The sequence below is a fragment of the Chiroxiphia lanceolata genome, chromosome 1, assembly GCF_009829145.1.
Source record: "Chiroxiphia lanceolata isolate bChiLan1 chromosome 1, bChiLan1.pri, whole genome shotgun sequence".
NCBI lineage: Eukaryota > Metazoa > Chordata > Aves > Passeriformes > Pipridae > Chiroxiphia > Chiroxiphia lanceolata.
The window spans coordinates 50,692,450-50,710,148 of NC_045637.1; the positions used below are offsets into that span (position 1 = coordinate 50,692,450).

The window sequence follows — 17,699 nt, forward strand, 5'->3', positions numbered from 1 at the left end:
AATTTATTTTTACCTAGCACCAATGCACTATTGCACCCAAACATAGCTGTGTTCTGTAAGGCTGCATTATTGAAACAATGGAGTTACTGGCTGCAGGTGTTTCTAAGCAGAAGTTACCATTAATTGCTGTTCAGAAGTACAAACAAGGCAACATGCAAGAGCTCGTGTTGAATCAGAACTGCCTAGCAACTAATTTTGGTTTTTAAGAATTTGGATAATCCTCAAGCAGATTATTTGGAGATATGACTAAGATTTCCTGTTGATCCGGAGAAGCTCATTATTATTTTTCTAACCTCACAGGCATAGTCAGCTGAATCTCAACCCCTATTTGTAATATATATGTATGTATTTATTTTAAGTGCCCACATGGCCTGGAGTGGGCAAAGCAAGTAAAACAGTTTCCTCCTTAAGGATACTTTCTGCAGTGATCTCCCTTTTTACCTATGCCTTCTGGAAGCTCATGCACAACTAGACGTGTGCTGTTACCTAATACAGCGCGAAAAAGATGACATCATCTGAGGAGCTTATTTTGTGACATTAGTTGTGAACACAAAGCCCTCAGAAGGGAAGGGTCAGGGAAAGTGAGGTCGTGCTGCAGCAGTAAGGTTCTGTGATGACTAACTTTCAGTGTCAAAATATAATTAGGAGGAAATAATTAGGAGGAGCAGGAGTAAACCAAGGGATGTTTAGGCTATCATGAAGCAGTCAAAAGATGATATAATATGTTGAGAAGAGTAGAGCTGATATGAAAAAGACGCAGAAGGAAATGAGAAAGAGAGATGATGTGGGCAAAAAGGCCATTTCTGCAGCCAAGTTTGGACTGAGCTGAGAGGTGCAGTGTGGGCTGAGTTGGGAGAGGTGTCAGCAGTGCATACACAAATCTGAAGATGTTAAAACAAGAGTTTCAGGGTCTTGAACAGAAAAAAAGAGAATGTAGCCGGAGAAGATGAAATGAGGTTTAGGTCTCATCTTGTTGTGTGCAATAGAATTCATTATACAATCCAATATTATTTTTCCCCCATTTTTAAAAGTCCCACTCCAATGAAAATAACTGAGTTTTGCTACTGCCAGGATATCATAAAGGTATGGGAGGTCTGTGGAATTGACAAAAATACCATCTAAAGTTGCAGGAAGAATGTCCATAATGCCAAATGCTACGGAAAGAGGGAGGGAATGAATTTCAGCAGAGAAATTCTGTGTATATAGATCATTACAGCTGAATTTACTACACTTGCCTGCTTTGTTAATCTTAAATTTAACTTACGCTAACTTCAATCGGAGAGAAGCTAGATAATTTTTCAAATTCTGGTTTTCAAATCAGGTTAGGTATGCTGAGTAAGTATAAAAGTCTGTTCTGCAGAAGAACCAAAGCCGACATGATACTTTTTTTCCAGCTGGTACATAGAGTTATTATATGCCTAGATCGGTAGCCTGCAACCGATTGGGAAGAACACCAGTGATACACAAATGTACTGAAAGAAAGACAAAAAAAATAAAGGAATCTCAGATTTTTCAATTCAAAACCATTTTCACTTGAAATTATTATAGTGATCTCCCTACGTGATGGTGGTATGAGCTTTATGATCATAGAAGCATAGATTGGTTTGGGTTGGAAGGGACTTATTAAGGTCATCAAGTCCAACACCTCCCTGCAATGTGCAGGGACATCTTCAATTGCATCAGGTTTGTGATATCCCACTCTCCCCTACAGACATGGGATGTACTTACTTGGGAATTGGTGTTCGTGGCTCAGAGCAAGGAGGCGTTTCATTTCTGCAAAAGACATAAAAGAAATAATATAAGGTCTGGATCCGAGAAAAACAGAAACAGCGAAAAATAGATGTGAAAGCAAACTAGGCATGCCTAATAGGCATTGTGTCTACCTTCCTCATCAATTGTGTAACTTGATGAAACTCCATCAGTGTCTGTAACAATACAAGAGTAAATTCCCAAATCATCTTCTCCAAGATTCTTAAAGGAAGCTTTTGACCTTTAGGGGGAAAAAAAGCATTTTGATAAAAAGGTGAGATCAATCTAAACCAAACCCCTCCTTTATGTCTAAAACACCAGACAAAAATAGTCTTGTATTAGCTTTTGCTCTGACTGAACAGGCAAATGCACAGTTCAGGTGACTATAAACCAGGGTAGGTCCTACCATGCGTGGTACAAATGGAGACAGCACCAAAAAAAAGAGAATACTGTCAAGTCTTTGATGACCCTAGAAGGATACTGTAACTACAGGTCAATTCAATTTCCTTATGCAACACTGTAACTACGGTGAGTCCCCTTTTCTTTCAGTATGGCTTTTACATCACTAGAAGAGCACGCAGGCCCTTCAAGGGCTGAACCTGTGCATTCGCCATGCCTTCCTCTGTGAGAAGCCTGAAGAAACAGAATGGGCTTGGAGATCATTATGTAAATTGCTAAAGTGGGCCATGGTGATGCCATCAGAAGAAAGCCCTGCTTACTGCAGCAGCTCCAAAGATTACAGCTGTGTTACATGGCAAAAGCATTTTGCAAGCAGCCAGATAATTTTATTATTTGGAGATTTAAAATAATAGCAATAACAATAATAATAATAATCTGCCTTGACTGACAGGTTATAAGATGACAGAGCACAAATTTTCTCTCCCCATGCCTAAACATAACTAAATTCCCCGAAGAGGAGGTCTGACTCATTCTGTGCGATCTACAATTTCCAAACAGTCTGCGTATGGACTTGCTGGAGAACAGCATATTCAGGGAGTAGCCTCCAAGTAAGAGGTGGGTTTAGCTCTTAGTGAGGTCATACATCAAAAGGATGGATTTCTGTGACTGTCTAGATCTCTCAAACATGAGACTATGGCTTCCCTTGGGAGTTCTTACTTTCCGCCTTTGGTATCGATGTTCAGTCGAGAGTCATCCTCAATTGGTTCATAATTCTTGGACCAAACAAACTTAGAGTCTGGAGACATCTGATCACATTCGAAGTTCAAGGAAATTACTCCATTGTCATCTACATCAACCACAATTTCCTTGGTTCCTTAAAGAGATGAACAAGGCAATTCCAGTTTCTCAGAGAAGCCAGCAATATAGATATATATAGATATCATTCATAGGGTTGATTAAGCAGATCCTTGCCATTTTCTCAGCTGGCACATAAATTTCTGCACTCACTGGTCCTTGATTCACAAGAACAGTTCTTTTTCTAGTCCACAGATTAAAAACCATTATAAATCAACTGATTTATTTGAGCAAGTCTAAGCATCTAAGCACGCACGAGAATTATGATATTTGCTATGAAAAAAACTGAAGGAGGAAAAAAACCAAGCCTCTAAATCCACTAAATGTTTGAAATATTAAATAGAAATATTTTCCATACTAGGGGGTAGTTACATCTTTCATTATGCAGCATGAATTTCCTATTCTCTAATAAGATAAGAGCAATAAAGGGAAAAACGTGTGCAAATGTGGACGTTTGAAGAGGTGCAGGAGGTAGAAGAGGAAGCAGTTGAGTCGCCCCAGCAGTGCACACTTGTGTGACTGAGGCACATTTTCAGTGACACTGGCTTCACTCCAGGAGGTTGGTTTAATTGCTGTGCTTGGCATCCGGCCCTGCCACCGTCTGCACCATTAATCCTGGGCCCACAAAGGGAGTGAATATTTGCAATTAGCTGCTTAAGTCAGCCACCCTGTTTTGCCAGTACCTACAGTTCTTGAGGTGGATATGGTGACCCAGTTTGTCCTTTAAGAGGCGCTGGGGGTGAATCCCGTGTCAGAAACCTGAAAGCATCTCTATGCTGCTCACTCTCACCCCAGGGAAGCTGAGGGAATTTCATCTGGGATTTGGGTAACTGGGCGAGCTCATCATCTGTGGCGTTAACATTCATTTCAACAACTTGTCTGAGAATGTCAGGGAGAGCGTGTGCACTGAGAGGTGCTGGAGAACATCCAACCTCCTTTTCTGAACAGCTCTGAGCTGGATCTTGCATCTGAATAGGGCACTCATGTCCTATTACTTGGGCTAAGACAATTCTGGGCTGCTCAGAATGCCCATGACACAATTTCTCCACAAAGTATTGTACCTTAAAGGCAAGAGCCTTATTCTTGACATTGAGATTAAATGCTTTATTTCTTAATGACCCTCAAGCATACAAGGAGATTTCTGTGTTTCATCATCCTAACACTATACACATCTTTTCCAGAACTGTGAGCAGCTCCTGTAATGAGAATTGGTGTACATGCAGCTTTCTTAGTCTTATAATTTGCCAAAAGTGTTTAATGGAAGATGAGATTAATATTCCCATTTTGATACTGTTGATAACCAGCCCTTCCAGTAGTGAAGCACATTAAGTACCAATATGTGAAAAATGAAGTCTAAGGTCTACAAATATTTTTTTAGGCAGCAGCATATTTACAATTTTTTTATAATTTAATTTATTATATGCAAAATTCATCACTTGAAATTTCATTAGTGTTTACTTTCCTGTAGATCATTAGCCATTAGCATATGAATCTTTTGATGGCATTTTATGTGACATACAAAGAATTACAGCCATAAGGTTCATTTGAAGAGCAGAATCTTTTCTATTTGTTTTAAAGTATTCTCATTACAATAACAATGCATAGCATTTATTTCCAGAAGTGATGATGGAATTTACCTCTAATATTTATATGATTAAAAAAAATTTTGTCTGAATTACTGACTGGATCTGGAGACCTCTCTCCATCTATCCTGCAAAAGGGAGCTGAAGAAGCTGTCATAGTACCAGTAGTCTTAATTTCCCTCCTCTAGATAGCTTGTTGGTTTCAATATATCATCCAGAGCTTCTCTTAAAGTCACAATAAGAAATAAAATACTTAGATGTCATATCAAAACTTCATTTATCTGAGCTTTTTTTATTGCATCGACAGGAACAAATCAACATGAACATAAAGCAGACATCTTTAAAACAGTAAAGTTAGTGGCGTAATTTTGAATGTGGGTGGTCAGAAAAGTTGAATGGGACAGGGTTTCATTAATTTCTGAGATTCAAGCCCTTCTCAAGTGACTGATGCAGGGTGAGGATCTAATTTTGCTTTGTACCAAGATACCCAAGGACTAAGGATAGCAATGGGGAAGAGTTGCAGTCTACTCTTGGATTTCCCTTGCTTCCTGTGAGATCCACACACGCTGAAGTGCTTTTGTCAAAAGACAAAGTTACAGCTGGATTGGTATTTGTTTATGTGGCTGTGTTTATTAATTTAATTTTAGAAGATAACTACAAAAATTAAATGTGGTTTCCAAAGAGAAGAAGGTGGATGCAAAGTATCGTATCAGTATATTTACGCATTTCATTGGATAAAGACAACTGGTAGCATTTGTATAAAAGCAAGTATTTTCATTCAGGATATTATTTGCTTGCATTCTTTGATTGGAAAGCTCAGTTGTCTTCTGATTCTGCACATTTGCCAAAAGTAGAATTCCAGCAGGAATTGTCTAGAAAGATTTGACAATGTTTTGTCTTCATCCAAGATGTTAATAAAGGCATCATTCATTGGGCAACACCAAAAGACTTGTGGTAATATTAAAAAAATGATAAGATTGTTCTTGAAATTAGTGTGGTTTGAATGAAAAAGGTGGAAGCCTTCCCAAGAGACTGCTTTCTGAAATAATTGTTTTTAATAAGCTTTTTGTCCTTTCTTAATACTTCTGAGAAGCTTAGTTTGGTGGATGCTGTACCAGCAGATCTCAGCTCAAAATATGGGTCAAGTAGATTTATACAAGTAAACCATTTTTAGCTTCCCTGCAATTTCACTGGGCCAAATCCTGACTTTCTGGTGATCCCTCAGATGTTACACTTATGAACCTCCCTTCTCTAATGGTGAGATCTGTAAATGAAATGTTCTGCTCAAGTTCATATTGCCAGGTGGACATACACCTCACCTGAGTGAACACTGAAAACAATGTAAAATTTTTTTTGGTCATGGTGATCATCTTCAGAAGAGTTTGTGTTCATATTTTTTTAATTGTAATGGCGCCAATCCTTTATTTAGTGCACTTGAAGGTTGTTATCATCACAACTTTCTATCAAAAGTATGACACATAGATATTAATCCTCAATGAAAATGGATTAATAAAGCCAAAAGTTTAGTACTAGTAGTGGTTTCATTCTCTTTTTAGAAGTTGTTGCTGTATATAAGCTGTTTTCAAGAATAAGTTTCTAAGTTTTGCCTTACTCCACTTGCAGGTAATGGAAATAGCCCTCATGCTTCAGCAGCCTTATAGATCTGAAATTATGACTCTTGTATTTTTCAAAGATCCCATTCCAAACCCTTCTTACTCACAGACTTACCCTTTTTATCATCCTTGTATCCCAATCTTACACGTTTTCAACTGACCATCTGCTTATTCTAGTACCTTCGTCCCAGCCTTGCTAGCAGTCACCCCAATCTCCCCACTTGGAGTGTTCCAGTTCTTTTACACCCCCAGCTTCAGACCTCCTTATTCAGATTTTTTGACTTACAGCCTCACTGAGAGCTAACTCAATGCTTGTTAGAATTTTTGCTGCCTGGCCATAAGGACCAGGCATCTAGGAGAGCTGGGCTAGTGCTGTTGTGCGAACAGAAGATGTGAAAATGGGTCTGGGGTTCAGAAACAGGGAAAGGGTCTCAGAGAAATACTCCCAAGGCATCTGGGGTGGGAGTAGGTTCTGGTGATCGCTGATGATGTCTGCTCAGTGCCTCACAACACCTCACAGTCAATAGCATCCCAAATAAATCCTGCCTGTTTCTCCAGGTGGGAGCAGCCGTCTGCCTTACTGTGTAGGCAGAGTAGGCAGCGGTTTGCTCAGACAGCCACCTCCTTTGTCTGTGCCCATGCTATTAATGGTCCCTGTGTCCAGCTGTCCCCAGCCCCTCTGCTGTCCTGTCTCCCCACTGCCTGCCCTCCTTCTTGCTCTTAGAAACCTTCGCAGGTGAGATCAGGTATGAGAGTCTGAAGGTGTAGGAAGGGAACTTGTCAGAGGAAAAGAGTGTGTACAGTGGATCCAGGTCGGGTTGTACTCCTGTACTTTCTTACATCATACTAACCTTATACTAGATTTGATTAAAATATCTGGGAATTTGTTCTTGCACCTCATAGAACTCTGCACTTCTAAAATCTATAGAAGAATAAGCCACAAGCCCATACTTGTGTTTTCTGTTAGGGACTTAGTGACAAAAAAAGTTGTTGTCTCTGACCAAAGTCACCTAAGTTACTTGTATAGCTAAATGGAACCCAGCGGTTTCCTGAAGTTCCAGGTATGGAGATTCTGCCTTTGCACTGGTTCCTGTGTTTTTTTCTGGTGTTACAGACATGATGGAGCCAGCCTTTGAGGATGACTCCAGCAAACAGTTGCACTTGAATTCCTACTGAAAGTGGTCTCCAAAGTGACTTCATCGTGCTTTTAAAGCCTTTATTTTAAAGACCAAGGGAAAAAAATAATTTCTTTTACCCTTTCCTGAGGCACATTACACACAAAAAGGAGAATGATAAAGCATAAACAATTAGTTTAATATGGGAAGGGCAAAATCTACATCTGTAGTTTATTGTTTGGTTGAACGGATTTTAGTGGGTCCTCTGCTTATTTATCTATAGATACATGCAAATCTTAACACTTTATTGTATCTTTATATTCCTGAGCCTGTAGTTACAGTAAGAAAATCAGTTCTGACCTTAAAATATACCAGACAAGAAACTAACCCTCAACTCATATCTTGCTTTGTAAAAAAGCTTGACCTGAGAAAGGTCAGGCTGTTGGCATGTAGCTTGCAGGTGAACACATCACACAAACAGGAACCGTGTAAATATGACAAAAAAGAGGAAGTATTTCTAACAAACCTGGTCGTGTTTCAGCTAAAACAGCATCTGTGACATCTGATGGTTTCCCAACACCAGCCTGGTTTGTTGCCCGCACACGAAACACGTAACTCACACCTTGTGTTAGGCCATCGATCTGGAGGAACCAAATATACACACACAATGGGTTGCAAAAGACTGATTTTAATTTCATGCTTATAAAGATCAGTCTGGATACTTGACAATTATATTTCCTTTCTTGTTTTGTTTCATTGATTTTCCAGCTCTCTCTCTTTTTTTTTTCAATTCCAGAGTGACATGACTAATCTGTATGACTTGCTCCTTCCCTGTGTGCACAGTTAACATTCAGAGAGCGTCATTACTGTCATTGACTTTTTTGCAAAAGGAGCATTGGTTTTGGAACAGGGTGTTTTCAACTCTTGTACATTGACCTCTGAAACATCACAGTCTTTTACTGCAGATAAATGCTGACTTTTAAAAATGAAATTATCAGGGTAATAAGTGTCAGCCACACCTATTTAGAAACAGGAGGGCATTTAATTGTACAGATTTAGTTGTCGTGACTTGAGGAATTATACTGACATTATAACACCTGTGAATACTCCTTTAAAATATACATGAAAGGATCATGTTTTAAAGCGAGTTGTCTTTCAAGTACTCTGAAAAGCATACAAATAGCAAACCTACTTCAGATGTATCTCTAGAACTGAGATACTGATATTCCCTTATTTAAAAGACGTTCCACAAAATTATGTAGCATAATAGTGCAAAAAGCTTGAGTTTAACTTGTGAAATGTGAAGAGAGGGTACTTTGTATTAGAAAGAATCACTTGCCACATTATCAAAGCATCTGGTTTTGTATAGTGCTACCCTTTGAGCCAGCAAACGCTACGGATGCCTCCTGTGTTACAAGGATGGTATTTGGTTTTAGCAGCGCTTTCTTTTATTTTTAGGCTTGTCATACCAGTTTGTGTTCAGAGTTACCATCTTGTCTGTCTATACAGCTGTTACATGTGTGTATTATTGGCCCAATATAACTTACTAAGTATTCCATTTAGTGGAACCATGATCAGCACAGGATGATGCTATTGAAGACTGACTTCCTCAAGGTTATACTGTTATACCAGTATTTGAATCTTTGGCTATTTACCTTCAAGTATTTCTTTTGAAGTGGCTTCTTATTGACACTTCTCCAGCGTTCCTCCTTTGCTTCAGTTTCCTTCATATCAACATAATAACCAACTATGGGACTACGGCCAGTATAAACTGGTTCCTTCCACAGTAAAACCAGAGAGTCCTTCCTAACTTCTGTGCATTTGACATCATGGGGTGGCCCTGAAAGGTAAAAGCTGGAGTTGTGGCATCAAAATAAATTTGAAAGGGACTAATGCATAAGACTTCAGAGATCAAAACCAGACACATGGTGTACCCAGAACTGACACAACATGCAGCTCCTCTGTATCATATCTAGACCTGATGTAAATGCAACCCATGCCAATTAAAAAGACTGGTCCAAAAATCAATCTGATTGGCTGAGACTGGTATCTTGATCAAATATTCATGAACTTACAAAATTGACAAATAACCTTCAAACTCTGGGAAATAAGTTAATTATTAAACCAATGTCCTGCTTGTGTAAAGGGATCTGGCCTTGAAGTGATACATTTACACAAGGGTTACAAGACCTCATTCTTCTCTGCCTTGTACCTTAGGCAGGTATTTATGTCTACTATTTAAACCAGAAAGCAAAGTGGCAGACACAGTAGAGGAACAAGAAGGAAAGATAAAAAAAAATACAGGTTGCTTGCAAAATGCTGCTGATAAAAGGGATTACGTAATGCATCATTGTAAAGGTATTAAATCAGTGATGGAGATTCAAGCCTGGGCATGAACTTCAGGGCCCCATTGGCTTCTTTGCAAACTGACTGCATTGAGGACTTAGATCAGAGAGCACCCTTGGGCTGTGTCCCACTCAGGATCCTACCGGGTACAGCAATGGTCCACTCTTCACATTTGAAGGGCTTGCTGGGTTGGGAGGGTGTTCCAACCCCAGCCAGGTTAGCAGCAGCCACCTGGAACTGGTACACCATGTTTTCCTTCAGGTTTTCTATCTGCAGGATCAATAAGATGGTACTTATTAACTATGTATTGAATCTTTAGAAGAAAGTCACAATAGCAATTATTGAATGCATGAGCATGCTTTTAAGTGTAACTGAAGATGGAAGCATTATTGACAGCTTAAGATGATAACTTGTCTTTTTTGACAAGCATATTTGAGTGGTCTTAGCACATTCAAATTGTAACCCTCTTTTCCTATTGATAGACACTTTAATAGTCAGGGAGGAAACAATCATCTTAGTCTGCCTCGTGGTACAGAGCAAGTTCACTTAAGGCAAGAGGTGTCCTCACAGTGGGGTGAAACTCAGTCCTGGCATTGCTTTTCATTTCGAAAGCAGCTCAACAAGGCTGTAGCTAGCACTGTCTCTAAATTGGGGTCAAGAACTGAATCACAAAAAGCAGCTGGCACAGGGCTGGTTCCAGCACCAGCAATCACTGGGTATGTCCACCAACCCAGTAGGAATGCCATTTCTTGTGAGGGCCTGACTTACAAATCAGACTGTGTCAGTGATTTAACACAACAGTTGGTGCTAGACCAATAGGTAAGTACAAACAATTTTGCAGGGAAGTTTAACAGAGCTAAATAATTTTTCATCATGGATTTAAAACCCTCTGAACAGCTATCTGTACATGAATCAGAATTCAACCCAATGTGTCTTTGAGATTTGTTTTGGAAGTACTGTCTGTACCCCCAGCAATAACAGAAGGTATCTCTTACCCGTATGCCCTCTCAGTAACAGCCTTAATGTTGCCTCCTTCCACTTTCCAGGAACCCATCAACCACTTCACAATAGTTCACATAGTAGCCAGTAATTTCAGTTCCACCAGTGACTTTAGGTTGTTTCCATCCCAATCCATCGAGTCACGAACGCTCTCAAGTACCACGTGTCATAAGGTTGAGATGGAGCAGCTGTTTCAATGTAAATAACACATAATTAGGAAGTAATATTTCAATTGTCAGACTGGCTTTCACTTACCTATTCAGTGGCTCCCCCCTGCTGTTTCCTAATTAGGACAATATTTATGCGCTCAAGGTAAGTTCTGGAGCTGGAATAAGAAATGCAGGATAAAGCTTTCACAAACCAAATGCAGAAGTCCAAACTGCATAGGAATTACTTTCGGATCCCCTGCTTTTGAAGCAAGCTGATGCATAGTGAAAGATGTTTGCATTGCAGCTCTGATGCAAGTGATCAGGACTCACTTTAATATTGTGAAAAATGAGGAATGGAAACTATCATTTACAGGAAAGTAAAAAAACTTGGAGATGCAATGATTTGTTTCTTTTGAAGGAACCAAACCTTTTTTCACACATACCGTATGCATTGTAGTTCCTTTTCTTTTTCAAAGTCTCACATTCTTCTCTCCCAAGAATGGACTTTGTCTGTTTCTTTTTTCTTTTTAATTTTTTACACTGACATGCAAATTTTATCATTGCACCCATCACATAAGCTTACCTTAGTGGAAGACAGTGTGATCATAGGCACTGTAGACTGACTAGAAATGGAACATGTCTGTTACTTCACTTACATTAAAAATGCATGGCATAATCCTCCATCTTAGATTTTTTTATAATAATGCAGAAATCATTCACTTAATCCTAACTCAACTTCTTATATTTCTTCTGTATCTAGTGGAGAAATGGTTGCCTGCATCCAATATGTTATGCCAAGTGAAAAGTTCTACTTCTGACCCCCTAGTCCCTACTTTGGATGGAATCATACATCATATATATTTCCTTTTGTCTTCAATGTTTATATCGGTGCCATATAGCCCCAGGTGCCTCTACTTTGTTTTCTGTTCAACATTTTGCACAAGCTTTTTGAGTCTTATTTCAGAGGCCTGGGGTGGAGTTCAGTTCACTGGCCAGGTACCAGGATGAAATTCAAGCCTCACATTTCTTGGGCACAAGGGGTGTCTAGGTGCTGAAAACATAAAACATGATTTTGTACACGTGCCTATAACTTATAAGTTTTCCTCTTTACATATGCTATCAGTTAGAGATAGACACAACATTCAAGTGTGTCAGAGATAAGCTGTAGCTTAGGCACAATCCACAAAGGAGCTTCAATATCCTACAGAACACAGATTTTCATGCTTACCGTCGTAATCAGATTTTGTTTTCTGCCCACATATATAACCCAGGACTAGGTAACCAGACTCCTAACAAATTACTGAAGCATTTAGACATAATATAGTATCTTGGATACACTAAAATGTAGTCAACAAGCCATTAAACTACTAACACATTTATATGTTTTCACTCTCAGTAACGCCCCATTTGTAAAGTGGTCTCCAAAAAATATACCATTCATTTGCATAATGATCTTAATGGAGAGTTGAGCCCTAATTGATGGGCCTGATGAATGCATCACCGTAGAGCATATCTGCTTGAGGTAGGACGAACAGAGGTTACAGCAGTCTGATGGAGGTACCAAAGCAGTGAAATCTATTTATTTTATTAACTTCTCCCTGTATCTTTCTCTTTCTGACTTTTTCCACTGTCAAAGATCCTCGGTAGAGACTTACTTGCCTGCTTAGCAGCACTTTTTTGGTGCAGGTGCATTCTTAACCATTCTCTCATGTTACAGTCTCCTGTACTCCCCAGTTTGTCACAGCTACTGAGTAGTGTGTGTCTCTATTAAATTTAGCATTGCATTTTAGCAAGCATCTTGTCAAAGATAGGCTGGAGGTCTCATGCATGCCTTCCCAGCTGGTATGTGGCTGTTAGTCCACCAGCTTTACACTCAGTTCAGGACACACACCATGAAGCAATCCTCCCCTATAATTGCCGAATAAACAGCAAAGACATTTCGGATTAGAATACATTCTTTTTACTTCATTTAGTCAGCAGAATTAAGAAATACATCAGTGAAAAATACGCCAAAATATGACAACATGACTGGTTTATGCACAAAATGTTAAGCTTGAATTCACAAAAATTTGAAATGTGTAGAAATCCTCTCAGCCTACTCACGAATAATGCTTTTTTTAATAATGTCTAGTTTTCAGAGCAGAAAAAAACGATGGAATGTTAATATATTAATACTTAATTGCTACAATTATTTTGAGTATTAGATCTTCCAGGTCATGTTTTCTGATCGTCTTTCAAGATGAGTCTCAGAAATTGCCTTGGCCACTCTCTTGCTCTAGAGGTTGCGAGGTATGCAGTCTTGATAAAAAGAGAGTGAGGATGTTGCAGACATGCAATTCATTCAAATAGCTCATGGTCTCATTAATCTTTATATTAGTCCTCAGGCAGTGGCAAACAGAATAATCCATCAGCAAAGGGAGAACACCAGGTTATAGAAGTTTTACAAAAGACACATTGCACTGATTACTGGGTTTAGGTATGGAAAAAATTTCTTAGAAACTGACTGTATATAGGATGGTGTCATTAGAGGTGATATACCAGATTACAGCATCAGAATGACATCCATTTTCCAGGATACCTATGAAGTGAACTTGACAGTGCCCTCATACAGTGGTTCACAAGAAACACCTGAAAGACTGGACAGTTGAAGGTGAACAGTCTACAGAGTGGGCATTGACTGTGAAACTATGGCTGTGGAGCCAAAGGATCTATGATAAATTATTATTTGTGGACAACATCATAAACAAAATGATTAGTTTACAATATTGCTGAAAACTTCTTTACTTCATTAAACCCCAACATAGATACCATTGAAAAGAGCAATGGAAAATGGCTTACCAATGGCTGCTTTCACCTCTATAGGCTCTGAAGCCTGTGAAATTCACTGACCCTGCTGCATTAACAGCTCTGACTCTGAAAATGTACTTCTCACCATTGCTTAGCCCATGGCAAACGAATCTAAAACAAATCCGTGAGGAATACTTAGGAAGATATTATAAAGAAAAGGAAAATCCTAAGGGGGAACAGAAAATATTTCTTCCATAAATTTTACTCTGGTTTCTGAAAACCACGGATAAATCATGACCTCAGTCCCTTATATGAGTCAGAGCTGCAGAGGTATCTCAGCACCTTGTTTAACCAACAAAATATGTCTAAACTCATGTCTCTTTAGACATACCATTTACCAACACTCTTTCCTTCTTAAGACTGCACAAGTTTTTGTGTTACCACAGGGTCTACTTTACTTCTGCTATATATACATTCCATACTTCCCGACAGAAAAATGTGAAAATCTGCAGAGGTAAGGTCTATATTTGCTTCTTGTGGGATATTTTCATTACATAAGTAACAGACACATGTACACAAGTTTCCATAAATCACTTCCACCATAAATGGAAATTGTTACTGTTCAAAAAAGTTACGGGCATTTTACAAGAGTTAAATGATTTTTTAAATTTCACTTTCTTGCTTCTACACATGGCACAATAATCTGAGCCAACGAATTCTTTTATTTGAATAGTTTTTTTACTAGATTACTTAATTGTCACATAAAACACCCTCCTAAATTTTTCTCTGGTGTCCACCCTGAAAACACAAAATTTCTCAAGACAGGATAATTTTATTAGGAATAGACTGTGGTTTGAAAATTTAAACTTTTATTTAAAATAACATTTATTTTTCAATACGTTATTTTGTTTGTATTGCATGTGACCTTTATTTCATTCTACTTCATAATTGTCATGCCTTGTACTACCAACACGGGGGGGGGGGGGGGGGGGGGGGGGGGGGGGGAACTGACATCATGGCAATGGGTATGAAGCAAATATAATGTGGAAAACAAAATCAAAGTTTTATTTTGGGGGAAAAAGTAAAACCTGTATCAAAATTTTCAGAGCTGAATTTTCCCTACCCATTCTACTAGACTTCTCCAAATCATTTGCTTTCACATTATGGGTGCAGAAAACAAATTTCAAAAGATCAAAATATTCTTCATAATGCAAACTATGAAGTACAGCTAATGCTTTGAGATTGACTCAACCAGAAAAATCAAGAGTTAAGAGAAAGCCTGTGCCTGACTGCATCATACATTATATCACAGTGACTAAAAATGCAGTAATAGAAACCTATGTAGTGTAGTTATATCACAATATGTATTAACTCAGAAAAATATTTCTATTTATAAGGACAATAAAGATCACATTTCATATTTTACAGTTAGCAAACAACACAAAACTTCACCAATACTTGATATAGCTATAATATAAATCATGGAAGTATATAATGAAAGTATATAGTATTGACACATAGATCTGTTGCAATATAAATGCACAAAATAATACTAAGCAAAAACTGTTTTGCTTGTGCACACAAGCAAAACATACACAAGAAAGTGAGGATTTAGGTACTTTTGATATACTAAGCATTTACAATGCTTTTCTAAAAAACAAAGCTGATCCAAGAGTATTTAGGAGATCCTTACTTATTTTAATAAGGGTTGTCATGGATAGCCATTACATGTAAGCATAGACAGTCATAACAAGCAGGGACTACCTCTGTATTGACATCAATCTACTTGAGACAAAGTTCTGCAATTACTCCTTCAGACTGAAGATTATATCCTTATTCAAATAAACCCAAATCTGATTTAACTTATGAAGTCTTAAATCTTGATTATTTTTTCTGACTAGAGACCAAGCTACACATCACTAAGAAATGTTTGTATCCCATATATGAGTGTTCATTAATATCTTGATTTTATTGCAAGTGAAAGAGCAATTAGAAAGTAATATTGTTAGTATGATATAGTTCATATGCCCTCCTGACAGTCTAGATACACAGTCCAGACATGTTTACAGCAGTCTTCCAAAACAAAGCACTTTGTTTCCAAACATTATGCAGTTTAGTTTTCCACATTTGTAGCTCCAGTCATTCCTCACTGTACTGTTTCTTGTCAAAGTGTACAACAGTAGAACTAGCGAGCTACTTCTCTTTTCTTCACTAGCATGTCCATATTTTTTCCCCTTGCTAATTGTTTCTAATATAAGGTAGATTATAATTTCTTTTTGGACAAGACTCACACTTTGAAGTACGCTTTTATAACTTCTTACGAGTTTCACCTGCAAGACTGATTCCAGCCTTCTGGCTACCACAGACAGACTACCTCTACTATTGTTAATGACTGGAAAGCACATATTTCCAGTAGGTCAGAAACTGGTTACCATAATTTTCATGCTTTAAAAATCATTACCTTGTGCCTTTCACTGGATTGTTGTTACATGGTTCCCAACGACCAGATCCCTCTACACTTGACTCGATGTAGTACCCAACTAGCTCCTTGGCATCTGGGGGCTCTGTCCAGGTGACAACAACTGAGGTGTCTGTATTCCTAGTTGGCATAATACGGCCAGGAGCTTTGGGAATATCTATGGGAGAGAAGCAGAAATACATTAGTGACCAGCCAGTCAAGATTTACAAATAAAATAAGAGTGACATTCTATTCTTGATTATATTAACATGATTAGTACCTTCAAAAAACTTCTCTGATTTAAGGATAGGACAGGATTAGTAGGCTCAAGCCTTTGGTAGTGAGATTCCTCATTTCTCCATTGCCTATGATTCAGGGCATTTCCCTCAAATTATATTTTGTTTATTTCCTTGTACTGAATATCTGCACCAGAGATGTGATTTGGAGCCTTCTAAAAGGTAATATGTGTTAGGTGCACATTGAAGATCTTGTGGAGTCCATAGGTAAGCCAGAAACCAATGCCCTTGTTAAGCAGCCAAGTGCATCTACAGTGCTATTCGAGGAGACATTTTATTCTTCTTAAAAAATGTAACTCAAATTCATCAAAGTATTTCAAGAACTCAACATGAAGCAAAGAGAGACCATCTGGGAATTGGATTGAAATCTGCATTGCTGTTTGGAAACAAATTGCTAATGTAGGTGTAGCTACTGAAGTTTTTCTGTGTTGAATATCTTGGCTCCTCTTCCAGTGAAAAAAGTCTCTTCCTTCATGTAAGTATTAAATTCTTCATTTTTGTTTAATTTGGCAAACAAGGAAGATTGAACTCTGCTGGTGTCTGGGCTTATTTGCATTTAAGACTCTAAGTAAAACAAAATATTTTTGTACTTCCTTGAGTTTTCATTTTCTTTCACTATTCGCAGTCTTTGAAGTTCTTGGCATCGTTATTTTCCTTGCTTTGCATCTGCCATTTGACTGTACATTAAAGATTGAACAACCAAACCAAAATTATTTTAGTTAAAGGGAATAAATCATTCAGTACTTTTCATACTTGAATTATTTTCTGGGCAGCTATCTGCCTACAGACAAAACAATTACATCACAAACTGTAAAGTTACCATGGAGGTAATTTAATACATATGATCACACACTTACCGAGTTTGTCATCCACTACAGTGGCTTCAGTTGCTTCTGAGGGTTCACCAATTCCAGCTGAATTGCAACAGCGAACTCGGAAGCAGTAGGATTTGCCTTCAGACAGATCAAAAACTGCAAAGCGAGGAGACTTCACAGGGATCTCAGTGTTCACCCTTTGCCAGTCCTCTGTGCCGGCAATGCACTGTAGACAATCCCAGAAACCACGTTCAGAACAAAAGCTTCTGAAAGCTCAGTGTCTAACCCAGCAAGGCTTTCTACCCAGACCACTAAATGCACATATGCTGTGGAAAACAGGGAAACACATCCCTTTTTTGTTTTTGCCTTTTCACAGAATGAGCATGTTTCAAAGATTATGAATCTGCCAGATGTCCACCTACTCCAGAAAACTTACATAAAAGTTTACTGGTTTTTATACATCAAAGCTAACCTCCTCTCCAGCACAAGGATGTGATGTGATTAATAACTGCATCCAGTCTGGACCACTTTCAAA

At 38.4% G+C, this 17,699-nt stretch overlaps 1 protein-coding gene across 1 annotated transcript in view; it reads right to left on the minus strand.

Moving 5' to 3' along the window:
• Positions 1 to 17,699, minus strand: part of MYOM1 (myomesin 1) — a 72,559-nt gene that overhangs the window by 17,513 nt on the left and 37,347 nt on the right. The window contains 15 exon segments of the mRNA XM_032696437.1: positions 1,729 to 1,773; positions 1,884 to 1,990; positions 2,866 to 3,022; positions 7,841 to 7,955; positions 8,970 to 9,154; positions 9,804 to 9,952; positions 10,656 to 10,689; positions 10,692 to 10,709; positions 10,712 to 10,792; positions 10,795 to 10,824; positions 10,827 to 10,847; positions 13,647 to 13,684; positions 13,686 to 13,766; positions 16,057 to 16,231; positions 17,207 to 17,390. Of these exon segments, the coding sequence (XP_032552328.1) occupies positions 1,729 to 1,773; positions 1,884 to 1,990; positions 2,866 to 3,022; positions 7,841 to 7,955; positions 8,970 to 9,154; positions 9,804 to 9,952; positions 10,656 to 10,689; positions 10,692 to 10,709; positions 10,712 to 10,792; positions 10,795 to 10,824; positions 10,827 to 10,847; positions 13,647 to 13,684; positions 13,686 to 13,766; positions 16,057 to 16,231; positions 17,207 to 17,390 (1,420 nt within the window).